The 27,357-nt window shown below is 31.8% G+C and overlaps 2 protein-coding genes across 3 annotated transcripts; both read right to left on the bottom strand.

Annotated features, from left to right (window-relative positions):
* Positions 1-6,547: 6,547 nt before the first annotated feature.
* Positions 6,548-7,809, bottom strand: LOC107959540 (myb-related protein 330). Its single transcript, XM_016895616.2, has 2 exons — positions 7,376-7,809; positions 6,548-7,289 (listed from the first exon to the last, which is right to left on the bottom strand). The coding sequence occupies exons 1-2, from the start codon at positions 7,636-7,638 to the stop codon at positions 6,770-6,772; spliced, it is 783 nt and encodes a 260-aa protein (XP_016751105.1). The 5' UTR covers positions 7,639-7,809; the 3' UTR covers positions 6,548-6,769.
* Positions 7,810-10,865: 3,056 nt separating this feature from the next.
* Positions 10,866-26,802, bottom strand: LOC107959541 (protein PSK SIMULATOR 1). Of its 2 annotated transcripts, XM_016895617.2 has the most exons (13): positions 26,307-26,802; positions 25,430-26,042; positions 21,910-22,235; positions 21,685-21,777; positions 21,499-21,589; positions 19,979-20,072; positions 19,317-19,414; positions 19,055-19,124; positions 18,533-18,636; positions 12,287-12,403; positions 12,050-12,126; positions 11,822-11,866; positions 10,866-11,738 (listed from the first exon to the last, which is right to left on the bottom strand). In XM_016895617.2, the coding sequence occupies exons 2-13, from the start codon at positions 25,751-25,753 to the stop codon at positions 11,231-11,233; spliced, it is 1,947 nt and encodes a 648-aa protein (XP_016751106.1). In that variant the 5' UTR covers positions 25,754-26,042; positions 26,307-26,802; the 3' UTR covers positions 10,866-11,230. The 2 variants fall into 2 exon arrangements, with proteins under 2 accessions (XP_016751106.1, XP_040968036.1); XM_041112102.1 differs by lacking the exon at positions 12,287-12,403.
* Positions 26,803-27,357: the final 555 nt, after the last annotated feature.

Below are 27,357 nucleotides of genomic sequence, written 5' to 3'. Positions count from 1 at the left end.
TTATTTCTCAACTTTTTCCCTTTTTTAAATTTTATTGAGTTCATAAAAGCTCACATTATAATCAAATGGGATATAATTCAAAATTATATATAAATTATAATTTAATGGACAATTATATACATAAATTTTTTTTGATTAAATTCTTGCAATTTATTGATAAAATTATTGATATAACGTCATTTTATATTTATATATTGCATACATGAATAATTATATTTATATAATATAAAAACAAATTAATGCATTTATTTTTTGGAATGTGCATAATTAAATCAAAATTAATGTTTCAAGTATATATTGAAACCACAATTAGAGTTTCAAGTGTATAATTACACTAAATTAAAGTTCATGTATACAACTACACATTAAATCAAAGTTGATGTATAATTTTAAGATTTATTACTAATCAATTATTCAATTCATGCAATTGATAAGGATGAGATTGGAAAATCATTGAAATTCACATTATAATGTTTTGTTCATTTTCAAAGAAATTTTTAATCATGGAATTGGTAATTAATGTTTCATATTACTCAAGTTACTAAAAAAGGGTAATTGAGTTGAATACGTTAATTGATATAAATTGAACAACATGTACCAAAAAATAAATTTCAAAAAAATTCAAGTGAACAACTTCGCTATTAGATTAAAGTAGAGAAGACAATGACAAGATGCATGGTGACGGAGGATGCCTTGCGTTGCCTACCTTTTTAGTAATGGTGATTGAATGAATGTGCATATTAATTTGGTTTTTAGAACAAATTGAGCTCATTTTTATAATCCTATCTACGTGTAAACCCACCCAATATTTGGTTGCGTTAGGTGAGCAACCTAAGTAATCGTTTAGTTGAATTATAGATTTAGTTATTGTTATTTTAAGTTTTGGTATTTTTCAAATTTTAAAGTTCAATTATTATTAAAAAGATAACTGTTGAATTCATTAAGTTAGGTTCTGTTGTTTTTAAAATTTAATGCACCAAACATATTATCATATGTGTCGTGTCATGTCATGCCAGTCTGTTATTTTCACATATTACTCATTAGAAGTTTATTTAATGGGTTAGTGATGGTAATTTACATCAAGACTGAAAATTTAAAATTTGAAAAGTGTAAACATTTAAAATGATTCAATTAAAGAATATACTAAATTTACAATTATACACATAATATATAATTTGTAATTGAATTTAAACAGATATTACAATTTGGGTCAAGACTAAAATTTTAAATTTAAAAAAATAAAAATAATAAAATTGACCAATTCGAAAAATACGAAGACTAAAATTGATCGAATTAAAGCATATAGACTAAATTAACTCTATTTTTTTTACAAAATATAGAGGAAAATAATATTAAACATGGGATAATTATCGATATATAAAATAATTATTCTTTAAATAATATTTTATATAAAAAATTAAAAGTTTGTGTTAGAAAAAAAATAGTATAATTCTTTCTTCTTTTAAATTGGACAGTGTAACTGTTATACAAATGTAAAATACATTAAAAGGCTGACACCTGAAAGAGTGACTTATTTTTAAAGAAACGGGTGTTCCCTTGAATGCACATTTTGCAGAAATAAAAACAAAGAACTTCAGCCAGTCCCTAATCGTATTTGTTACTAGTATTACGCCATTGCCATCAAAACCAAAGTCAGCCTTGGCGGCGGCTTAAATAAGTCAATTACTCCATTATCATATTTTAAGGAAGGAAAAATTATTTTATTCACCATTCCAACAAGATGATTTATGGTTCATTTTTAATCATTTAATAATTTTTTTACTTTAAATTCTGAACATCAAACTATACATTTAAAATTATAAATTTTAAACTCTAAAATTTAAACTCAAATTCTAAATTCAGAACTCAAAATTACAAACTCGAACATCATATAATTGGGAGTTTAGAATTCAAGATTTGAGTTTGAGCTTAAGGTAGATTTAATGTTCAAAGTTCAAGATTTGGTGTTCAAGATTCGAGGTTTAAAATAAAAAGATTATCAAAATTATATATGAATGACATGAAAAAATTTACTAAAATATTATTGAATAATTAAAAATAGACCATAAATAATATGGTGAGAAAGATACATAAAATAATTTCTCATATATCGATATTACGAAACTTAAACCTAGACTGACACGTGTAAGCTCCCAAAATTTATAAAAGAATTTGTCATAATTTTTGCAGAAGTCAAATTAAAATTGACGAGTGGTGATTAAAATTTCGCATGGTTGATTGCCGCATGATTTGCAAAGAAGAATTTGGTGCTCAAATATTCAATATTATAATTGGTTTTTGACAGATTTTATGGCGTAATCTTTGGAAAGTAAATGTTGATTTTTTTTATTTTTTATTTTTGCAGATGAGCAAATACAGATAAGGAAAAATTATAGTAAATTATTTTCTAATTTTACATTGATCATATTAAATTATATAATTCAGCATTTACCAATTACCATTCACGATGATACAATTCCCTTCTAGCTATATCTTCTTCATCTTTAAGAAATTACACAAACAAATCCTGCATCACAGAACAGTAAAAAAAATCAGAAATACACTTATCTTTACTGCTTTTTTATTTTCAATTTTTTATGTTTTCAACCTGTTAAAATATTTTAATTCTTCATCAACCTTGTTTTCAAAGACTCAATAGAATATATATTATTGCCATTGATTTAAAGCATTTTTTTAAAAATTTCTTAGTCAAAATTTAAACATAATTCTCAATTAAGTTTTAAATAGAATTCATATTTTTTAAAAATAAATTATAGAATAAACTAATTTAATGTTTAAAAAATCTTGATGGGAAAAATATATTCAAAGATTTATCAATTTGTGCTTATTTTTTGTTTTGTTCAGTGGCAATGCCAGCCTCCGGGCTGGTTATCACCCATCTTTTTCCTCTCCCATCAACTATTTATTTATTTCTTTTTCTCATTCACTACACATGTCTTCTTTCTTTTCAGTTTGCAAATCTATTTTGTAGATATCTTTGTTGTCTTTACAAGTTATGATGGACAAATGACTGTGTCTGTCATTCGCTAAAACTCCAACGGCCACTAATAGTTTTTCTTGGAAAGTGAGTGACTCTTCATCAACTTCTTAATTTATTTATGTTTTGAGAGTATTTTATAATAATAAATGATTTTACGTGTCAATTTGGACCCATATTGTCTTAAGTTTTATATATTTTTTTATTTGTTTTTTCATTGATTAATAAGTTCTTAGTTTTAGAAGGTTTTGCCTGCTCTTATAGCACGTTTTTTAATCTTGCTTGTGCATGTAATTTTAGTTTTACAAGTGGCTTTAGGGATGATTTGGTTGTCATCCTCTCTAGTTTGGTGAATACTTAATTCTTTTGTCTTTTTGCTCACCACTTTGAACCATCTGGGACTAATTTCCTTATCATATTAAGTGTTTGCAATCACGTACTTGAGTTGTGACAAAACCAATTATCAACGTGTCATAATGTTCCATTGATATTAAGGCTAAAGCCTTTATTGTGTTGATGGAACTTGTCATTCGCTATCTAAGACGAGTATTTACTATTTTTTTCTCTGAATTGTATGGTTTCATCCATTGAATTAATTAATGAATTTACCTTTAAAAAAAATTTATTGATTTGTTCTCCAACATGTAGATTTGTCATTTTTCTTTTAAATGGAAAAACTTCAAAAGAGCCATAATGATCTACATACCGAAACAAAATGCTTATTTTCGATTAATGGGCAATTCAAGGCTTCTAAGACTTCATCCAATGAAATGGGATGTTAGAAAGCAAGCAACAATCTCGAAGAGGTTATAATTTTGGCTTCAAGATGGTCGGACTGTGGGTTTGACTGGATCAAAAGTTCTTCATTTTAAACTTGATCTTTAGATTTTGAATTTTTGATTCAATTTTGGGTGGGATCATCATGAAATCAAAAGAGAAAATAGAATCAGGTGTTGATCGAGGTGAATTGAAGCTGAAAATGACTTTGAGGGGCAACGTTTTACAATAATAATTTGTTTTTGTGGAGAGAAATGGCTTGAGAAAAAAAAAAGAAAAAAGAGGAGGATTTTTTTTTAAAAAAGAAAAATTTGGAAACGGAAGCAAAGATTTTGGGTTTGAAATAAATACATAAGAGAAGGAGGTGAAAGGGAAAAGGAAAAGGAAAAGGAAAATAGAGGAAAAATAAAGGTTTGGAAAAGTTGAGTTTATCATAATTTGTTTCATTGAAAATGATTTACGAAAATATTTTTTCCATTTTTTTTTTGTGTTTGTTTCATAAAAAACAGCTTAGTTAAGGAAAATAATTTACAAGTCAATGAAAAATGACTTACTCTTTTGAAAAGTGTAAATTATTTTTTGAAAAAGAGCTCATTTATAATTAATTTTATTTTTATATAAAAATTAACTCAAATCAAGCTTCATATTATTACGTTGATAATAAATTTTATTTTTATTTTTAAAAATATTTAAAAAATAATATAAAATATTATAATTTTCAATATTATTAAAAATACATATTTAATTATATAATAATTTATTATTTTAATATATTATTTAATATTTCAATTTTAGTTTAATAATATTTTTTTTAAAAAAATTAAATACTATTTTTCACATATTATTAAAAATATTCAATATTAATATTTTAATAATAAATATTTTATATTGTAAAGGATAAAAAATACCATAAGCTCATGTACTCTTCACAAATTTAGAATTTAGTCCTTGTATTTTTATTTTCAAGAATTTAGTTCTTGTACTTTTATTTTCAAGAATTTAATCCTTCTACTTTTCAGATTTGAAAATTAAGTCCAATTGTTAACATTTTTAATTTTTTTTGTCAATTTTATTGATGTCACATTTTTAAATAAAAAATACTCCCTTGATAGTCATGTATCTAAAAAATGACATTGTAATGAACCTGAATTTAATATAATATTTTTAATATATGCAAAAAAATATATAAAATATAAAATATAAAATTATAGGTATAAAATAAACTCAATTAAATAATGAAAAGATAACAAAATCTGAAATGTACCTTTGTTTAATTGAAAACAGCTTTTATGAAATATTTTTAAGAAATCTGTTAAACAATTGAAAATATTTTATACCGATTCATTCAAACACTAGAAATTATTTTTTTTTCAAAAAAATAATTTATTTTCTAGTAAAACAAACGGAGTTTTAATTTAGGGTAAAAAAAATTAATTAGTAAGTTTAATAATATCTAAATTCCAAAAGTTGTAAATGGGGAAAGTTTGCCGCCCATCCCTAACCCATCACATGTAGGTAGGTAGATAAGATAGTTTAGGGTCTTGGGTTAATTTGTATTAAGTCCCTCATCGTTCATATTTTTTCAATAGAGTTCCTCTTTTTTTTTTTTCAATTTAGGCCATGCGCATGTTATTCTAATTCTAATTCAATTTGAACCTTATGATTATTTAATTTTGTAATTATTCTATTTATATTTGTTTGTGTAAGTGTTCCTAAATAAATATTGTTACCAGTGTTAAAAATATATATTGGTATCAGATAACTTTGCAAATTGATGAGTTTACTTTTTTTTTTAAAATAAAATAATTTTTATGTTTTGAAACCATTTATTGTTGACTATTTTTTAAATTGGATTTCTTTATCACATTATATATATACTTTATCAAAACAAATAAACTTTATTATATTTTTATTAATAAATACAATCAATCGTATATAATGTTTAAATATTAATATTTAATGATTTAATACATTATGTATTAAATCAAACATATTATATGACCTCTTTAAAGTCAATTGAAACCAATTATAAAACCAATTACACTAAAGTATAATTTCTTTGTATCAATTTCTAAGTCGCATAATTTTCACACAATTAATTAAAAAAAAATCCACAATTATAATAATTTCAAACTAATTCAATAATGAAAATTTTAAATTAAGGGTACTATTTAATATTAGCAACTTTTATCATTTCTATATAATTAAAAATTTGGATGATGGTGGTGCATATGGATATGGCTTGCCAAAGGTGTTTTATTACCTTGCTCTCCAAGCTTTATCAACTTTGAATAAAATTATTGATAGTTTCGAACTCTTAAAGTTGAAATTGAAATTATATAATTACTTTCCACCTAGTATTATAATTGTATAATACATAGATTTAATTACGATTTAAAAAAAATTAGCTATATTTTATATTATTAAATAATTAAACCATTGTTTTCATTAAAATATTTGAACCGTCACATGGATATCTCTTAAACCTCACATTTCATACCGAAAGTTGTTTAGAATCATTAATATGAACCATCGTCATCGTGACAATATTGCCTAGCTATGCTGTTGGGACACTTCTTATTCTTAACCTCAGCTGCTTCATTTCTTTTAACTTGTTTGGATTATTAGGTTTAGACCTTATTGAATTTAATAGAAAAAATTTTAATTATGTTAATAATTAGACTTAACTTTTTTTTAATATGAAAAATAGAGGGACTAAATTATTTGAAATAAAAGTAAATGGACTAAATTCTAAATATGGAAAAAGTAAGCAAAATTTAACCTAAAACTTAATAAATAATTAGGACTATTATTTAACACAAATATGATGGTAAAGTGTTAGTTGAATTTTGAGGGTACAAGGGATAAAACTTCAATAATTTGATACAAATAGAATTATGAACAAGGCTGTTTTATGATAAATCAAAAGAATAGAAAACATACTGTTTTGTAATTAGCTTTCAACAACGGAGAAAGGAAAAATATGAGATACTATCAACCCAAAGTCGTACAATATCTAAACAACCCATTTGTATTTTCACAGTTGCTACAAATTTCACTTCTTTGAAAACCCAATTGCCAACACAAACATACTGCCTTACGCTTAGCCACCTTTGGTTTGGACTCAGCCGAGTTGGCTGAGTTGGTACTAAACCCAATCGAAAGCTCCAAATTTAACTCGTTCGGCCTGCTACTCGGTTGTTCTTCATCCGTAGTCATGCCACTGCTGGTACAGTTTCCTCCTTCAAGGGAATCTGACTTGGCCTTCACTTGAGACTCATCGTATTTGAAACTCAAAGATGGGGTTGCAGTTGTAATGGGTTTTATTTTAGGAACGGTGGGTGCGTTTCTAAGATCCAACTCGGTGGGTGTGGCTTTAGCTGTTCCATTTAGAGGACGATGAGATTGCGGATCGATCCCTCTGCTAACAAGCTTTCTCTTGATGTGGGTGTTCCAGTAGTTCTTGATCTCGTTATCTGTTCTTCCCGGTAACCTTCCTGCTATCAAAGACCATCTGCCATATATATATATATATATGTTCATTCAGTAACAAGTAAATCTAAAAAGCTGCAAATATATTAAAAGAGGAAGAAAACTGACTTGTTCCCAAGTAAACCGTGAAGTTTAATGATAAGTTCGTCCTCATCTTCAGTAAAATTGCCTCTTTTAAGATCAGGCCTTAAGTAGTTCATCCATCTTAACCTGCAACTCTTACCACATCTAAGTAGGCCGGCAGCTTTGGGAAGGGAACGCCAAGAACCTTCACCATGGACACGGATGTAATGAATGAGGCGTTGGTCTTCCTCTTTGGTCCAAGCACCTTTGTTGGTATGTGCTTTTTCACAACAGGGTGACCGTCCCATGAAATCTCTTGAATCAAAATATCTCAACTTGGGAATGGGATAAGTTCATAAGTCTGTGTTTCAAACGGAATGTAAATATTTAAATGGGGTTGGGCAAGATGGCGATGGGATTTGACCAAAGTTGGTAAGAAAAGAAAACCCCCCAAAGTGGTTAGTTAAAGATAGGGTTGGGATTTGGTAGGTAGGAGCTACTTTTTACGTCACAATTCATATTACTTTGTGCTTTTCTTTATTCAAAATCCAAAGGCTTCTTGGAATTCCAGGGTGATTTTAGGTCATGAACAGCATAGTGGTAAACTAATACTTGGTCAATCTTCTACACGCCACCTTATGTTTTCTCGTTAGGCTGATTTTTACCTGCAATCTTCGGTACTTGGTTAAAATCTACCATCAGTCCCTGTACTCTTTATATTTTTTAAATTTAGTCCCTCTACTTTTTAGATTTTAAAATTCAAGTTTAATTGTTGACATAGTTAAATTTTTTTGGCTAATTATAACGTTATTTTTTTAATTACATTACTATTAAGTGAATATTTTTTATTATTTTAAAATTTCACACTAATAATTTTAACAATGTTAAAATAGTAGACCTAAATTTTAAATTTTAAAAAATAGAGCAACTAAATTTTTAATTTTCAGCTGAATTTTATGATTAAAAAAGGAAAATAAACGGGTTTCACAATGAGATCACTTTTTTCATTGAATTTTTTTGGACCTGAGATTGGATTTAGGTATAATCCATCCTCCTATACGTTTATAAAAGAAAAATCTATCAATTTTATAATTATTTTTATATTTTTAAAATATATATATATTGTTTTTAGATGATGATTTTGTGTGGGCAAAAATAAAATTTAAAGTTGATGAGTTTTAGGTTGTCTAAATAGAAAAAAAAAACATTTTCAAAGTTGATTGAGTGTAATAGTTAGGTACATTGTAATTAAAAAAAAATGTATGTTTAAACTTTGGAAATAATATTATTAGGAGAGATAATCACGATTCTTAAACATGGACAATAAAACAAATATATTAGGTGCCTTTGAATTAATCCCAAGGCCTTTTAAAGTGTTCAAAAATGTTTTTGAAGAACTTTTAAGGCTAGGTATTGATACTCCTACCAAAAAAAAAAGGCTAAATATTGATACCAAATCATTAGGAATCGAACGAAAAGTTGGATATCTTTGAGTTAATCCCAAGAACTTTTAAAGTGTTAATATCTACTGGGATTGAAATGGATTTGGGCCGGTAATGGGATCATGATCTAGGGGGTCAAAGTAGGCACTAGGATCACTCTCTAATATTTAAGTTAATAAAGGGTTCAAGGTTATGGAGAGAGTAACAAAATTGAATATGATAAGTATTGAACATGACCTAGAGAAATCCCGAAAGACCTTTTTATGCTCACCTCTGAGGCTTTGCATTATCTCTCACATGACAATTTTTTTAGCCTTGTGGCCAAAGGTGTCTCAAGATTGGTTTATCCTCCTATTTCGTTCATTTGTTCTTTTTGTCTCATTCTGACTATGAAATTATCTTACCCTGATTCTTTGTGATGTTAAAAGTCTTTTTGCTCCCTTATTCTTAATATTTAATAGCTCCCTTTTGTTTTCTTCATATTTACTATGCATTAGATGTTTTATAATATATTTTGTAAACAATTTTACTTTTGGGCTTTATGATATAACATAACATATTATATATTGAAAATCTACGATTGAGTTAGTATCACAAGTTAATTGGATATCAATTCAATTGAAAAATAATTAAAAAGTCATTTTTTTATAAAATAAATTATATTATTATAAAAGTATTTTTATATTTTTATATAAAATTGATAAAAAAAAAGAAAAGAAAAAGAAAAACTCACCTTATCCTAATATACTATGATTTATAAACATTCAGAATTAGTATTACTACTGATGCTTCATTTTATTCTTATATAAATTATTAATAAAATTTTTATATAATTTTTTCACTCCCATGTATCATAATTTAATATATATATTTCTTCTATAAGCCTAATTGCCCTATGAATGTTGCATTTATTTCTCTTCTAGTTTATATATATATATACACACATTATTTCTATTCTAGTTGATAGTGAATAGTGATAGACAAATAGTTGACAATCCTTTTTTTTTTTTTGAATTTTTTATTAAAAGACTTCAAATAAAATAGATGTTAAAAAAATTTTCATGATAACAGAATAAGTCTCACCACTCAAATGCTATCGAATCAAAACTCGAAACTTTGAAAACAAAAAAAGCTATCAAATCAAAACTAGAATCCTTGAAAACAAAATCGAAGCTAGTAACACCATCCGTAAAGTAAAAGCAAGATCACATGAAGGGGCGCCCGAGGAGCAACACAAACATAATAATCATAAAAATTAGATCAACCTCAACGAAACAGAATAAGATGTGATTAGAATTGAAGGCACGTATCGTATTGTAAAAAAAAACAAGTGAGGGTGGAATAGCCCAATGGTCGAGGCAACAACTGCATGAGTTAAAAGGCTTGTATCGATCAAGCGACATTGCATCCTTTCTCTCCTTGGTGGCTAGTCTTAGAAAGAGATGAGAAAATAAGGTCTCACTTTTCGGCTTTGAAATCAAAGGCTTGATGTTGTTAAATTGGCTCATAACGCTTTTCCTTCAAACATGAGCATATTGTATTTTGTCTTTTAACCTTACCACATACAACCACATCATCACATCTAACGAATGGCTGGTTCATATCAATCAAAGATAGCACTTACAAGGGATAGCATACCATTATATAGCAAAAACATACCCTGATATTTAGTTCAACTCTCTCAAACAAATAATTAATAACCAACATTAACCGAGTCTGTAATTAAACCGATCAAACCACCAACCTCTTATTTAGTTTCAATTAAATAAATTATTAAAAATTTATAAATATTATAATATTAAAATAATAATAATATAATTAACTTTTTTTCTTATTTTGATTCAACTGATTCGTGGGCTAACTAATTCTTTCCCTTACCCTAAACTGGTACACCCGAACGGCTTCATAGCTCTATATCATTCTGTAACAACCAATACCGGATCCAACCTAGTCCAGTTTTAACAACCTTGCAAATAAGTACCTAGTTTGGACGTGCATGCTCAGCTTGAGTTCGAGAAGGCTTAAACATGTAATGTGTTGTTCATCAGGTAAACTAATCAGATAACCATTAAGAAGGAAATTACTACCATCTATAAAAGGAAAGACAAAAGAGCAGAAATTGTTACTTATTGTGATAAAATATTCTGTACACATAGAACTAAAGAGAAAACTAACTACAGCCTTGAATTCAGTTTAATTCTGAAACAGTTTAATTTCACTTGATTTCGAGGCTTGAACAATTCATTTAATCACCCCCTTAACTTTTCAAATGCAAAAAGAAAAAATAGTTAACAGCTTGTGCCACACAGCACCCACTGCTGGTAACTCACCAAAAATATAGCCAACCGCAAACCACTTAGCGTTTAGGACGCCAAATGGGAAAATGGAGCAGCAGATGGACTCTTTACACAAGCAAAAGTCCTCTTCTTTTGCCAAGGAATCTCAATTCAACATGTAATTACGAACTCCGGAGTGTGTCAACTCGATCAATGACATCCAATGCCTTGATCCGGTCAATATCAAAGTCGATGAAAGGAGCTGAAGACAGCCTCCGAATAGGGAAGGGATCTTTCTTAGTTTCACTTGTAGGAGAGTGATTACTGCTTTTACTTAACCTATGGTGCTTGCTTAACCTAGTTTTTGCTGTGTCAAATTCCTGGCTCTTACTTATTCCAGGTGTGTTTTTCCTCTTACTAACATCTCGAAGCATCTCCTGATCTTCGACTGTCAACATTGGTGATGTAGGTTTCTGAGTTAGTTGAACCATCTTCTGATTAGGGGACCTAATTGGAGACTTAACAGGAGACCTGATTCCACCATTGCAAGTCCTCACTTGGGTAACAAGTTGGTGAAGCCACACTACCAAATCGAGAATATAAACTTCAGTTTTCTCCTTGTCCGCATGGTGTAGCGTTTCAATCCTGAGCAAGTCAGTTTGGCCAGCAGGTTTACGATTCACCTCAGACCTGAAAATTTTGTTCATAAAAGCTGAGCAACAAAAAGCATTAACTTCAAGTAAAGAAAAAATATACATAAATACAGATCTTACCCAGTATTTGCCCATTCTCCAACCCAGCCAAACCCATGATGAGCTCTAGTCGGAACAAATTGGTACAATAGAAACAAGGATCAGTAATTGGAAAATACACTTAGAAGAATAGAAACTAGTGGGCAACAGCTTCATTCTAAAAACTGCAGAGAAGGTATCCCAACCATGCCTTATGAACAGAAACAACAAAAAGTCTATCACAAAAATAGGGTACTGTAAGATGCTTACTTGGTTGTGTTAGTGGCAATAGGAACTAGCCACTGCAATGTTTTCTCCATTTCAGCTTTGATTTGTGGGACAGTTAGCTGAAAAGAAATTGGAGAATTTGTCAGTCGCATATTAGGAGTAAATATTCCCAACAATAAGCAACAGGGTAACGGAATCTTCGAACCAATGTTAGTGTGAACAATAGATGAACAAGTAGGTAAGTAATATATCATGCATCAAGATTATCCAAATTAGCACCTCTTCTTTTATCTGAAATGACTGCAGTCTGGACCGCAAAGCAGACTTTACTGTAGGCGGTAGACCTTGATATAATGAATCCCTAGTATTAGGGGGCACAGAACTTGACCGAGACACCTGAGTACATTGAAAAATTAACTTATCAAAATCCCCCTCTTATTATTGAATATAAGAATAAATGTACCTCAAAATTTTTCCTATGATTTGAGAGGAAGGAACAGAAAAGGGGTTGCCTAAAACTCCAGTATCTCCCTATTTGACAACATTATGAGGTTCTTTGTAAAGTTCCACAAGAAAATCCCACAAAACTGGTTTAGAAGAAACAAAGAACATAGGGACTCTGACCAAGCTTACACATCATCCCCTCCATCATTGTTTTTCCAAGCCATGCTAAAAAAGGAAATTAATAATTCCCTAGCCACATTCCTCACCAATATTGAAAATTTCTTATTAATTAGCCAGTTTCAAAAGAAATATAGAGAAAACAGCTTCAAAAGAAAAAAGAAGTTGAATTGCTGAGCTTTCATTGTATAATCTATAGCATGTTAAACATTGTTCTGCGCATGGATTGAACTAAACAATATATTAGTTGGTGCCTATTCTGTTGAAATATGTATATATTTTAAATTTATTTAGGTAGATAAATCTTATTTGGATAGATAAGTTTTATTCATATTCTAGAAATATTTTTATTTTATCTTTTAGTAGTTTACTAGAATAAGGGAACTATTTTCTTTTTATGTTTTAGTAGTTTATTAGAATAAGGGAACTATTTTCCCAATTAGGATTAGGACTTTTTTTTCCTCTATTTAAGTTCAATTCTTTAGTTAATAAGAGAAGTACAATTTTATTCAAAGCTCTCTTGAAATCTTTCATGGCATCTGAGCTAGGTTAAAATCTCTAGTAACATCATGGTTAAAACAGCCTTCACTGGAGATAAGAGATCCAGCAATCAAACAGAGGAAAAAAGTTCTATAGTTGAAACAACTACCGAAAGTACAATGACTCAAGGGACAGAGACGTCTCACCTTTCTTTTCAACTGACATCTCACAAGTTGAATGGCAAGAATTATCTGGAATGGTCGCAATCCGTAAAATTAGCAATTGATGGGCGCGGCAAGCTAGGTCATTTAAATGGAGAAGTTGAGCAACCACAGGTGGGTGATCCAAAGATGAGCAAGTGGAGGTCAGAAAATTCTATGGTAATTGCGTGGCTTATTAATTCCATGGAAGCTTCCATAGGTAAACCTTTTCTTTCTCCCAACTGCTAAAGATGTTTGGGACGCTGTGAAAGACACCTATTCAGATTTAGAAAACGCTTCACAGATTTTTGAGTTAAAAATAAAACTGTGGAAAGCTAGGCAAGGGGAAAAAGAAGTTACATTTATTATAATGAGATGATGTCTCTTTGGCAAGAACTGGATCAGTGTTATAATGATGAATGGGAGTGTCCCGGAGATGGTGTAAAAGCTATGAAAAAAGAAGAGAATGAAAAAGCTTATTTGTTTCTGGCTAGTTTAAATAAAGAATTTGATGAAGTGAGATCTCGGATCCTAGGGAAAAAACCGCTTCCAAAACTTCGTGAGATTTTTTTTGAGGTTAGAAGAAAGGAGACAAGGAGAAAAGTAATGTTAAAGCCAGGGTTTGAAGCTAATGATGATAATTCTGCTCTTGTAACTATTAAAAATAATGATGATAGTGAAAAAAAGAAAAAACCTTGGTGCGATCACTGCAAAAAATATTGGCACACTCGTGAAACGTGTTGGAAGCTCCATGGGAAACCGACAAATGGAAGGAAAAAGAATGGCAATGGTCGTAGTTCACAATCAGGGGTAGCAGAGCTTTCCAAACAACTAATGGAAATTATGAGGGCCAAAGTTCTCTGAAAAGGTCTACATTCACTAAGGAACAATTAGAGCATCTACACAAGTTTTTTCAATCACCACAATTTTGGATGAATTCTTCTATTCCTAACTCATCCAATAATCCTTCTTCCTCTTTTGCCCAATCAGGTACTGATTTTTCTGTTTTTTTCAGTGTCAAGCCTTGTAAAACAAACACATGGATCGTTGATTCTGGAGCTAGTGATCACATGACTAGCAGTCATTTTCTTTTTTCAACTTACACACCTTGCGCAGGAAACAAAAAGATCAAAGTAGCATATGGGTCCTTCTCGACAATAGCCGGGAAAGGCACTGTTAAAATTTCATCTTTCTTGGTTTTACATGATGTTTTACATGTGCCAAATCTAGCTTGTAATCTCATATCGGTCAGTAAATTATCCCAGTCCTCAAATTGTCATGTTATATTTGACTCCTCTATGTGTAAGTTTCAGGACATGGTCTCGAGGAGGATGATTGGCAACGCTAAAGAATTTGGTGGAATTTACTTTCTTGAAGACGACCATCTAAGTCAACCAACAACTACTTTATGTTTAAATTCTATTTCTGATTTTGATAAGGTTATGATTTGGCATTATAAGCTTGGACATTCTAATTTTTATTATTTAAGATATTTGTTACCTAATCTATTTAAAAATAAAAGTCCTTCTTCATATCATTGTGAATTTTGTGAATTGGCTAAACATCATCGGTCATTATTTCCACCTCAAAGATATAAAGCCTCCAAACCTTTTTCGTTAATTCAAGTGATGTTTGGGGACCTTCAAGAGTCTCGACTTTTTCAGGAAAACGTTGGTTTGTCACATTTATTGATGATCATACTCGACTTTGTTGGGTGTTTTTATTAAAAGATAAGTCTGAAGTTAAAAATGTGTTTCAGTCTTTTTATGCTATGGTGAAAACACAATTTGGTGTGAAAATAGAAGTATTTCAAACTAACAATGGTGGGGAATTTTTTAGCAACCAATTAGGCATTTTCTTAACCAAACATGGAATAGTCCACCAAAGTTCTTGTACAAATACACCACAACAAAATGGGATTGCAGAAAGAAAAAATCGACATCTTTTGGAAGTAACTAGAGCCTTGATGTTCACTAGTCAAGTACCACGTTATCTTTGGGGCGAAGCCTTGTTAACAGCTACATATCTTATTAATAGAATGCCCAATAAAATTCTAAATTATAGAACTCCTTTTAGTCTCTTTAAAGATAACTTTCCTAACTCTAAATTGATTACAGATTTACCCCTCCGAGTTTTTGGGTGTAGTGTTTTTGTTCATATTCACAACCAAGGTAAACTAGATCCTAGAGCAAAAAAATGTGTCTTTGTTGGTTATGCTTCTAATAAAAAGGGTTACAAATGTTATGATCCAATTGATAGGAAGATTATAGTTACCATGGATGTCAAATTTGTTGAAACACAATCTTATTTTCATTCTAATCTTCAGGGAGGGAATTATACTAAAGAAGATTCTATAATTGATCAAGAAGAGACTAGGAATATACAACATAGGGATTCTAATAATGGGGAAGGCGAATTTATAATTAACACAAAAATTAATGATGTTAATGTTAATGAAAAGGAGAATGAAGGTGTAGAGTCTGATCATGAAAATAAAGAACAAACAAAGGAGTTAATTGTTTACTCAAGAAGAAATCGAAATCAAGAAAGTAGAATCCACCAGATTCATCACCAAGAATACGACCCGCAAGATCCTGTCAAAAGCCCAAGTAAAGCTCATAATCCAGCCAATGAATTTTCTGATTTAGATATTCCAATTGCCAAAAGAAAAGGTGCTAGAAATATTGTCAAATATCCCATGTCTAACTTTGTATCCTATAAAGCCTTATCTTTGACATTCTCAACCTTTGTTTCGTGTCTCGATATTGTCCAAATACAAAAAAATGTGAAAGCAGGTTCCTGAGTGGAAGGAGGCTATTTTAGAGGAGATGCGTGCTCTTGAAAAAACAGGTGCATGGGAAACAATGGAATTACCTGTAGGGAAAAAAACAGTGGGCTGTAAATGGGTGTTCACAACCAAATTCAAACCAGATGGATCTTTAGATAGATACAAAGCCCGGTTGGTAGCAAAAGGGTACACTCAAACATACGGGATAGATTATCTTGAAACATTTGCTCCAGTGGCCAAATTAAATTCCGTCAGAGTTTTTTTATCAATTGCTGTTAATCTTGATTGGTCTTTACAGCAGCTAGATGTGAAGAATGCTTTCCTAAATGGAAAACTTGAAGAAGAAGTTTACATGGATCCTCCTCCAGGTTTTGAAGAAAAATTTGGAACTCGAGTATGTAAACTCAAGAAATCTTTATACGGTCTGAAGCAGTCTCCTCGAGCTTGGTTTGAACGATTCACTCAAGTTGTTAAAAAACAAGGTTACTCACAAGGGCAATCTGATCACACAATGTTCTATCGACATTCACAAAAAGGTAGAATAGCTGTTATTATAGTTTATGTCGATGATATCATTCTTACAGGAGATGATGTGGATGAAATAAGACTTCTCAAGGAGCATCTAGCATTGGAGTTTGAGATCAAAGACTTGGGTCCTTTGAAATACTTTCTTGGAATGGAAGTTGCTCGATCAAAGAAGGGTCTTGTGGTCTCTCAGAAAAAATATGTGATTGATCTTTTAAAAGAGGCTGGGATGAGTGGTTGCCGCCCAGCTGACACACCAATTGATCCAAATGTAAAATTTGAAAATAAAGAAGGTCGATTAGTTGATAAAGGGCAGTATCAAAGATTAGTTGGTAAGTTAATTTACTTATCACATACAAGGCCAGACATAGCTTTTGCAGTAAGCTTAGTGAGTCAATTTATGCACTCCCCAATGGAGGAACATGAAGAAGCAGTGTTTCGAATTCTAAGATACTTGAAGAGTTCACCGGGAAAGGGCTTATTCTTCAAGAAATCCGAACAAAGAGGAATTGAAGCTTATACAGATGCAGATTGGGCAGGCTCAATAACAGACAGAAGATCTACATCAGGATAATGTACATTTGTTTGGGGAAACCTTGTGACTTGGCGAAGCAAAAAAACAAACTGTTGTAGCAAGAAGTAGTGCAGAGGCTGAGTTTAGATCAATGGCTCAAGGAATTTGTGAAATGGTGTGGTTAAAAAGAATTATGGAAGAGCTGAGGAAACCAATAACTTCACCAATGAAGTTGTACTGTGATAGCAAAGCTGCCATTAGCATTGCTCACAACCCAGTCCAACATGACAGAACTAAACATGTTGAGATTGATAGACACTTTATCAAGGAAAAGATTGAAGAAGGCCAAGTATGCATGTCGTTTGTTCCTTCAAAACAACAGATTGCTGACATACTCACCAAAGGACTCTCTAAGACAAGCTTTGATTTTCTTGTAAGCAAGTTGGGCATGATTGATATATATGCACCAACTTGAGGGAGGATGTTGAAATATGTATATATTTTAAATTTATTTAGGTAGATAAATCTTATTTGGATAGATAAGTTTTATTCATATTCTAGAAATATTTTTATTTTATCTTTTAGTAGTTTACTAGAATAAGGAAACTATTTTCCCAATTAGGATTAGGACTTTTTTTTCCTCTATTTAAGTTCAATTCTTTAGTTAATAAGAGAAGTACAATTTTATTCAAAGCTCTCTTGAAATCTTTCATATTCATCATATGCCCTAAAGGATTATCTGCCTTGGGAAGGGGTAAAACAACCAAGTCCACATATAAATAGGCTAGTGAGGGTAACCAGAACCACCTCTTAATTTCAGATAATAGTCAATGCACAATAACCAAATTGTAAGATGAATGTTATTTGTTTACTCATTATCTATTCTCTAATAACAATATTATGGTTGAGAAAGTTTCAGATGTCTTTATGATTAAAAAAAGGTCTTTCAATAGGTATAGAATCATCAAAATGCTTAGAAGATGCATAGTAGTCATTTATGAAAGTAAAGCAGCAAAAAGATATTCTTTAGTTTGGAGAAGAGAAAATTCTTATCTTTGCATGCGAAATATTGTAGAAGAGGAACAAATAGCTTAGTTGTTATACGTACAACACTAGCGTCTCTTATGTTTATAGCCATAAAGCTTGCAAAAGCAATTCATGATTTTCTTTTTGTTTCAGTTGGATCATGTAAAGCATCAAACCTAGAACCACTTGCTTATATGCACACCCTGAATATAAGGCTCACAAGTCCCCAAGAAGCTCTAAACAAATGTCTACGACAATATGTCCTCTCAAAATGACTGCTTAGAGATCAATCCAGTCATCCATTCTAAATCTTCAAAAAGTACAGAAGAGGTAAAGAAAAGCCATTATTAGGCAGAAAACCTTAAACTTACAAGGGTATCAATTTGAGTAATGATATTGGCATAGTGCAATGCAAGACCAGCAGATCCCAACTTCTTATGACTACTAACAGAAGCTTTAATAGGTTTATCACCACCTGCAAGGTCACAGACAAAAACCAATACCACTCCATAAATATAACAAATAGCAAGTGCTACGTTTTTAAGCATGATAGAAAATGTGCATGAGCAATAATGTTATGTATGCCATCTTAATACATGTAATCAACAAAAGAAGATAGCTTTCCTTGCACAACAAAAAGGAAATAACCTAATCTAGATCTAGCTTTGAATAGAAATTAAGTTCAACATTACCCATTCTCAAACTTAGAGGAAAGTAAGAATTTCCAATTACAAAAGAGAAATTATACTTGATTAAAACTTTGATAATTGCTCGAGTCACATCCTTGCTCAAGTTTTATAAACAAGTGCAACTACATATTTTAACCATCACAAATTCTACCATAAAGTAATACCATTTCCAGATGTTTCCAGTTCAATGTTTTAAATTCTTACCAGCACTGCCAAAGGCCTCATGAATATCTAAGTGCAAGAAATGAACAACATCTACAAGCTTCTCCATGACCTATGAACATAAGATATAAAACTTCATTCCAGAACAAATATATATTACCTTCAATAATAACAACTATATCTGCAAAAAGCTTGCATAGTTTAGACTCCAAATCCATGGAAAGGAAAAATGGATGAGGAACACTAACAGTCATTTAGGAGCTCATACTGAAAAGAAAATGGATAGAAATTTACTAACTCGTACCTCTTCCAAAATCCTTGACCAAAGAGATTTTTTCTTCAAACTTCTCACATGCTTCTTTTGACTCTTTAATTCTGCTTTTAATATTGCTAGGCTGTCTCCTGCATGTAAAAATCAAAATTGTAGTACCATCATAAAATTAACCATACCCCATAAGATTACCAAGGAAGGAGGAAAAACTTGGTCGTAAAGCACCTTCAATCTTAAAAGAACTGAGACAGCAAATAATTGCCGAGAGTTTCACAGACAATATCCAGTTTGACTCAACCTAGGCCTCTGAAAACTAAGATATAAATCCCAGGCTGGGCAGTCAAAATATGGAATGTAGCATCCACCAATCTAAATATGAGAGGCCCAATAAATTCAAAATAAGTATGGGATGCACTCATAGAAATTGTGCAAACGAAATGTCACTAGAAAGCACTAACATGCCCAAGGGCCATGAATAGGCTTAACAGCCTCTTAAAAATAAAACTGAATTGAACATATATTGGTTTGAATGGAAATACATAAAAAGAAATTGTTACTTTACATATCGGCAGTTTTTTTTTTTTGTTCACGCATTGTTTTAATGAAGAAAACAAATTAGAAAGACCTAATTAATCCAGAAGTAAACAATGCCACAAAAAGGAAAAAATAAAATAAAGATCCAAGAAACAGGTTACCTCTTTGAACAGCAGTTGAATTATCCTCTTCCTGAAGCTTCCGTCGATAATCTTGTTCAAATCTGTCCAAGGCATGCAACTCATGATATAATTCCTGCAAAGAGAACAGTTCTCTCCTTAAATGATTAGATCAGTTATAAATTACCAATGAATTGTACCATTATTCATATGCCTTCTATCATAAGAAATGCATCAGAACAGCAAATTCGAAAGCAAGAAAATTTTCAGCACTCTCAGCTAATCTAAAACTCTGTACCATCAGCCGCTATAAATAGAATTTATATCCTCTTTTGTTCCTAGAGCCAATCAGCTTAAACTAACAATTCTCTAAGATGTCCTTAAAAAGTAACTATTCTCATAAAATATGCCTACATAGCAAATTATTCCCATTAGTGAATCATCAACGAAAGAAGATAATTGGTTTTTCAACTTAAAAGTGCAGGGAGGCTAGAGATCTACGTCATACTTGACTTATGCATTAAAACTGGGGGAAAAAAGTGTTTAGTATTAAGAGATGATACAGATTTCTTTCATACTTCAAAAAAATAAAGCACTATACCATTGTCACAGTAAACTTTAAAGAGGAAAAACTGCCCTATGAGACAAAGAACTGCATTAAAGTGCAAAAATAAAGAAGCAATTTGTCCTTAAAAGTTCCAAGGTAAAAAATGTAGGTCGATCATTCCTTTCTAAAAGCTTGAGAATCAAGCCTTACTGGATTTGGATTGAACACTATTCTACCATCCTTGAATAAACCACCAACGTTTGAGGTCAAAATTTCTCTCACCCACTATGAATTATCCAATATAGGTAATAATAAGAAAAGCAGCAAAAACAGAATTTCAGAAGTGGGTGCAAAATATGGGAGCAACAAAAGTGTTAGATAAGGAGAAGAGAGGATGATATCAAGCCAATGGAAATTAGTGTCATTGGCAAATCACTCTTACAAAGTTCCGTAACAAAGCCATGAATCAACAAATAATTGGAATAGGTAGCAAGTTTTATGAATGTTGCAACAGTAGGAATGCCCACGACTTATTCTAGAGCCTCAACAGTGTTAAACATATTGCAAGATTGATTCACATGCTAAAATGCAATAGAACAAAACAGCATCATCATTACTTAAAATATTGTAATAGACAATTTAAGAAAGAAATTACCGAAGCCTTACAAAAGAAAAAACCAACAGAGAGAATATTTAAAAAAAAAAAAAAAACTTTGCCGCATGGATTTGTAGTTCAGACAAAGTCTCCAAATATAAAGGGAAAAAAAATAATGCAATAGATAATTTAAGAAGAAAATTTCTGAAGCCTTGCAGGATAAAGAATAAACAGAAATAAAATATTTGCCACATGGATTTATGGTTCATACAACGTCTCCAAACATAAAGGGAAAAAAGAAATATTTTCTCTACTGCTTAGGAAAAAATGGAATGTAAATTTCGGTTTTAAACAATTTAATCTTACACTGCAACTTCTAAGAGCAGCTTTCTCAGAATAATCGTAGGAACTGATACTTACAGCTGTATACTGAACATAAGACATCAATTGTTGCATTATTGCCTCTGCTTCGTCCTTCAATTGCTTCTCAGGTGTAAGCTCAGAACCCAACCTAAATATTACAAAAGACGCAGCATGAAAGATTTTAGAATCTTGCACTAATGTCATAAATAACACTTAAAAAAGTGCAACAAGCTGGAAAATTACTTTTCAAAATAACGATCCAAATTATGCCACTGAGGATCTTTACAACGGTTGCCAAAACGTACCACCTCTCCAGAAAAAACTTTTAACTCTTCCCTGTTGGAAATGGATAACAAAAAATGTTCAAAACTTTCACATTCTTTGAAATTTAACCACCATTAGAGAGGATCTTAACAAACTGTATAACAACAAAATCATTTTCAAAGCAACATGGCATTTATTATCCACCTCTTATCAGCAGCTGCAATTCTCAGGAGTTCATCCATATCTCTTGATATCAAATTTTGCACTCCTTCTGATGAAAGGACCACCTCTTTTAAATGTCTGATGTTCTCCTTAGAAAGTGATTGCATCAGATTGGCACCTTTAACGATCGTATTTGCAACTTCAAAAGCTAGAATTGCTATTTTATTCCCTTTTGTTGTTACCCCTGAGGTAAAGCCACTGCTGAGGTTCAAATTTGTCATGCTACTACCAAGGGTGTCCAAAACTTCCACAGCCTTTCCAAGCCCAGCAGTACCAGCTCTACCTAAAAGAGAGCCAACCTCAGAAACCTGCAAAACGAAAGCAACAAATGGATTGTTTCAAAAATCGTGACGTGTGTTTGGTAGACGATATCAAATAAATTTTCTGCAATCTGCAACCCAATAAAAGAAACAAAATGACAATAGTAGAACAAGAAGTATCTTTCTCTGCTCCAATTTAGTAGGCAGATTACTATAACCAGTGAATATACTGCAAGAATTCACACTCCACAGTATTATAGTAACAGACCAATAATCATCAACCTGACTTCTCCCTACAAACATGAAATTCGGAAAAGCAGCAAATTTGTTCATAAAAAACAAAATCTCAATCATGATATGAGTTTGGCCCATGGTTCAGAGGTGACCTGCTACAATTCTAATGGTTTCTAGCATATTTCTCTTCCCACCCCAACAATCTCAGTACTAGCAAATAAAACGATCTTAGACATTTCCATGATTAAACATAAAAGATTCCATCAGTTCTTAACATATTTAAGAAACAATGGAAGTTATCATGATTGCCAATATCCTGGTCCGTTATGTTATAGAAAAAGATTAAAGCTTGGGCTTTTGCCGAAAAGCTTGACTTCTATCATGAAACACAAAATTTTCATGGATTTACATCATATTATCCATTTCTTTCAGTCATTAAGGTTAGAAATATCTCCATTAAAGTGTAACAGTTAGTAAAAAGATCTCATTGATACAATCCACAGTTAGGTAGAGAAGCACGAGTTAATGCCAGTAAAAAGGACATTAGAAAACCTGAACTGTAGTTTGTTAATATGACAAAAACATAATGAGTTTCACAGCATCAAGTGTCGGACATCTTTCATCAAAGAAGTCATTAAGCAATTATATTTTAATTTGTACTCCAAAGTAACCATATGGCCGTGTGGCTTTCATATAATCGCAGGTTGTAAATGTACCCCAACCCCAACCCCACCCTCCACCCCCCCCCCAAAAAAAAAAAGAAAATATAAAGATAAAATATAATAAAAACTTAAGCTTCTTTGACGAATAACATGCATCAATACAGCAACCATAACAAAAAGAATATGTAACTAGACAAGGGGGCACAATGCACACTCTAGGCACTCAAACCCTTGTATTGCCTGGTATGCAAAGCACAGAAAAAGAGCTTGCTTAAGGGTGTACATGAGACACTAGTGCTCACAAGCTACTCAAGTTTAACTCGAAAAAAAACTCTAACTCAATTTAGTAATATTGAGCCGAGCTCAAGCAGCTCGAGCTATCGGTCGAGCCAAATTTGAGCTTAGAAATAGTCAGCTCAAACAGCTAGCGAGCCTTATTGAGGTTTTCATTTTTAGTATATATTTTAAATATTTTTATATTATTAAATTACATTAATTCCCTTGGTATATATTATTAACCCTAAGGATAATTAACGAGCCAAGCTCGGACTCGAACTTGAATACGTACAAGCATAATCAAGCTCAAGTTCAAGCATGAGTATGAAAATTGATAAATGAGCTTAATTTAGTTTGAGTAGCTCGATTATATCTCAAGCCAAGCTCAAGCTTAAAAGTAGACATTCGATTAAGTTGGACTTGAGTATCGAGCTCCAAATTTCGAGTCGAGCTCAAGCCTGCCCATATTTGGGCTCGGTTCGGCTTGGCTTAATTACACCCCTAGGCTCGCCTAAGTAAAAGCACAATAAGCATATTTTTATTCCTTTCGTATGTGTCTTTGTGTGTATATATGAAATATATAATTATTATAACAATAACTCTACAAGTGCTCCAGTTTTTTTATAAAATTCTTCTTTTTCTTTTGTAGGCCAATAAGCACCATTTCTTTAGATATCATGTCTGTTGAAGAATACTCAACTAAGAAGTAGGAAGTTCCATATTATCCTGTTTCTTACTGATGACACTACACCTAATGAAAAAAGTTAAAAATAAAATAATTAAAGAGAACTTCAATCGAGTTCTTTCTTTTTTCATGCGCATATGCCCATCACCTTATTAAAAAAAAGGCACTAGGTGGATCAGGTGTGCACTTGATCAAATGCACCTTGCCCTTGAGGCACTTTTGTTGTTTGGCGCTAAGGAGCACACCTAGAGAACAGTGTGCAATAATAGATCTACAAGGAAAAATATAATAGAATTAAGTCACAGCACTGCAAGAGTTGCAACATAAACTTAGCTTGTCTCATTAATATCATTGTAAAGCAACTTTACATCATCTCAATCAGTGCACATTGCATAATTGAAAAGGAAACAAACAACTTTCATACCCTTGATCGTACAAATTCCAAAATTGGTAATACTTTCATATTTACAAGCTTCTTCCTAAACAAAAGTAAATGGGAAAAAAAAAATCACTTTGCCTCAGTGAAATCTAGAGATAGCGCACTCTGATCATATACAGAAATTAGACATAAGCACCTAGATAAGGTTCACTAAGCGGTATATATAATAGAGAAAACAAGAAGCAACAGACATACATTCTTACAGCTACTGTGGTCTTAGAAGAAGTTTCCAAAAGGCATGCATTTCAACTTTCACCCTTGGCTGAGGATAGCTAGCTTTCAGACAACATGATACAGCACAATACAACAGCATCTGCTAATTACCTAGTAACTTCTCTTGGTCTTTAATTTACATAACTAATTTCACCTTTAGCGCATTCTATGTTGTCACAAATTGTACTCAGCTAGTTTCAAAAGTCAAAGCCTATCCTCGGTCCTATATCTAGCAAAAAGATTATTGACCAAGAGATGGGAGGAAAACAGACAGCCTATTTAACCACAAGTGACTATGCCATTTATCATCTTGGAAAGACAGAGCCCATTTATATGGCTTTGACTAAAGAGGAGTTTATTTAACACACAAATGACAGCTCTAGGAATTAGGCCGTAAACCCCTTTTATTCATCATGCAAACACACTCTAGAGAACAAGAGCAGTTGACAACGAAAAGATAACCTCCCAGGCCCATCTACTCAAGAATATAAACCTTTACATCCTTTTGCAATTGGTCAACACCTTCTGCATCGATATCCTTCCAAGTGAAAAAATCTGTGACTAAATGGACTGCAGACAACAATAGCCAGACCTCGTCCAGCATCTCTAAGCCCTCACATAAGTATAAAGCAATCTAAGAAAAGAGTCTATGCTGATACGATATAAGCAACTATGGAGAAAACAGAAAATTCGAACTAAATTTTGTATGGGAACAAGTAGAATTTGAGCTTACTTTTGCTGCAGTAACCTGCTTAGATTTTGTTGATCTCGATTTATCTGATAACACCCTTGACAATCGAGGAATTCCATCATTGATATCATCTGCACTTGTCCCATATGGAGCTGTACTGATCTCTGGGAAGGAGAACGGTTCTCCAGACACCTTGTCTGCATTATCCTCAGCTGGAGGGGGATTTGATTTGGCGTTTATCTTAGCAGGAAGTTCACGGGTCTGAAAAACTAATCCAGTCCTTTGACCAATATGGCCATTAACATGTGGGAAGCCTCCACTGGGAGCATTATCTACAGTGGATCTCCTCGAGCAAAGCCCACCCATTTGTGCTAATAACGAGAAATTTTTATACTTCAGTATTGATTGAAATTTGCCATAAAAGGCCAAGAACCTCAAGTATGTACAAGAACAAACACTGCTTCCTTATTTTTATCAAAGCAGTGATACAATGTAAATCAAAGCTTAACTTCCCACAAAACTAATAGGGCCCCTAGCTACTTATTGAATCAAAGCAGTCTAAACCTAAAGATGAACCATGTCCCAGCAAAGCATTCAGAGTACCAATTTTCATTCATACTTAAGCTCCAGTCCATTAACACCAAGTCTCACCAAACTGTAAAACAGCAAAAACAGAGGCAAACTCATCAATAAAAATTCCAAATAAAGCAGTGAAGAATGAACAAAACCTAGCTCAAAGCATCTAAAATAAACATGCAAAACCGAACTTAGGAACATAACAAGTAAAATGATTTTGGCCGTGCTGACTAAAACAAAGAATCCCCAGAATGGATCCAAATACCCATTAGCAAAAATAATCAGAACTCTGAGATCAAAAAAATCGTTCAATATAACCAAAAACAATAAAAGATAAGCTTACCAGGTGGGGAGATAGACAAAGGGTTGGATCTGAGAAGATAGGAAAATCAAAAGGTATGCCGGGCTCTATTGTTCACTAACGAACAAACAGATAGGAAAATGAAAAGGTTTGCCGGGTTCTATTGTTCACTAACCAATAAACAGACCAATTTTACCAGAGAAGAGAGAGAGTAAAGTACAAGGGTCTTTTTTTTTTTCAACGACGGTGATGTTAAGATGAAGAGATCAGTAACAACAGCAAAAACAAGGGAAGATCCTAGATAAGATGTATGTTTAAATTAAAATGAGAAAGTTAAGAGAGTGAGAAGACTTCAGTTCCGAAGGGGTGTGTCAGAGTTTGAGTCAGAGGCAGCTGCCTTCCATCTCAGCTTCTCTCGTCGCTGTTGATGCCAAACAAACAAATAGTCTCTCTTTTTCTCAATCATAGAAAGAAAAGTGAATAATATAAGAGAGTAATTGAGGAATCGGTCAAAGCAAAATCTCTCTCTTATGAAAAACAAAATAAAAATAAAAAACACATTTTATTAGTTTTCTTAGGGAAAAAACATCAGCAGCTTATTTTTCCCTTATTATTTTTTTATATTTGAATTTAGGATAAATTATCCTATTAGAATCTCCAAAATTAGATCATTCTCGTTTTCATTAAAAAAATTTTGATCAATTTGATTACTTCACTGTTAAATTTAGAATAATCTCATTTCTTTTTTAATTTCTTTTTCTTTAATTTTTGTTCTTTTTATTTTTTCCTTACTTTTTTTTCATTTTCTAACCTAAAAACCTTAGCCATGGCATTTCTTTTGTGAACATTGTTGTTAAACATGGTCCTGTTAATGAACGACATCGAGGGATGCTTCTTCTTTCTCCTTATTTTCCCTATTTTCGTTCTTCTTTCTCCTCCTTACTTATGGCTTCCACTTCTCATCATCATTATCATAATCATCCAACATTTCTTTGGTGTCAAGCTATCAATCCAGAAACCACTAAAGTGAAACTCAAAGTCTCCTATTTGAATCTAAAAGGTTAGATTTATCAAAAAACCTTAAAAATTGTGA

This window comes from Gossypium hirsutum, chromosome A05 (genome assembly GCF_007990345.1).
Source record: "Gossypium hirsutum isolate 1008001.06 chromosome A05, Gossypium_hirsutum_v2.1, whole genome shotgun sequence".
In the NCBI taxonomy this organism is placed as follows: Eukaryota; Viridiplantae; Streptophyta; class Magnoliopsida; order Malvales; family Malvaceae; genus Gossypium; species Gossypium hirsutum.
The sequence above is the reverse complement of the archived record's forward strand: the minus strand, read 5'-3'. Positions and strand labels throughout refer to the sequence as shown.

Coding starts and splice junctions, on each gene's coding strand:
- LOC107959540 (XM_016895616.2), bottom strand. CDS start 7,638: ATGGGACGGTCACCCTGTTGTGAAAAAGCACATACCAACAAAGGTGCT. Junction 7,290..7,375: donor CACGGTTTACTTGGGAACAA/GTCAGTTTTCTT, acceptor TATATATGGCAG/ATGGTCTTTGATAGCAGGAA.
- LOC107959541 (XM_016895617.2), bottom strand. CDS start 25,753: ATGGGTGGGCTTTGCTCGAGGAGATCCACTGTAGATAATGCTCCCAGT. Junction 20,073..21,498: donor CTTATGTTCAGTATACAGCT/GTAAGTATCAGT, acceptor TTCTCTTTGCAG/GAATTATATCATGAGTTGCA. Junction 18,637..19,054: donor TGAGGCCTTTGGCAGTGCTG/GTAAGAATTTAA, acceptor GTGACCTTGCAG/GTGGTGATAAACCTATTAAA.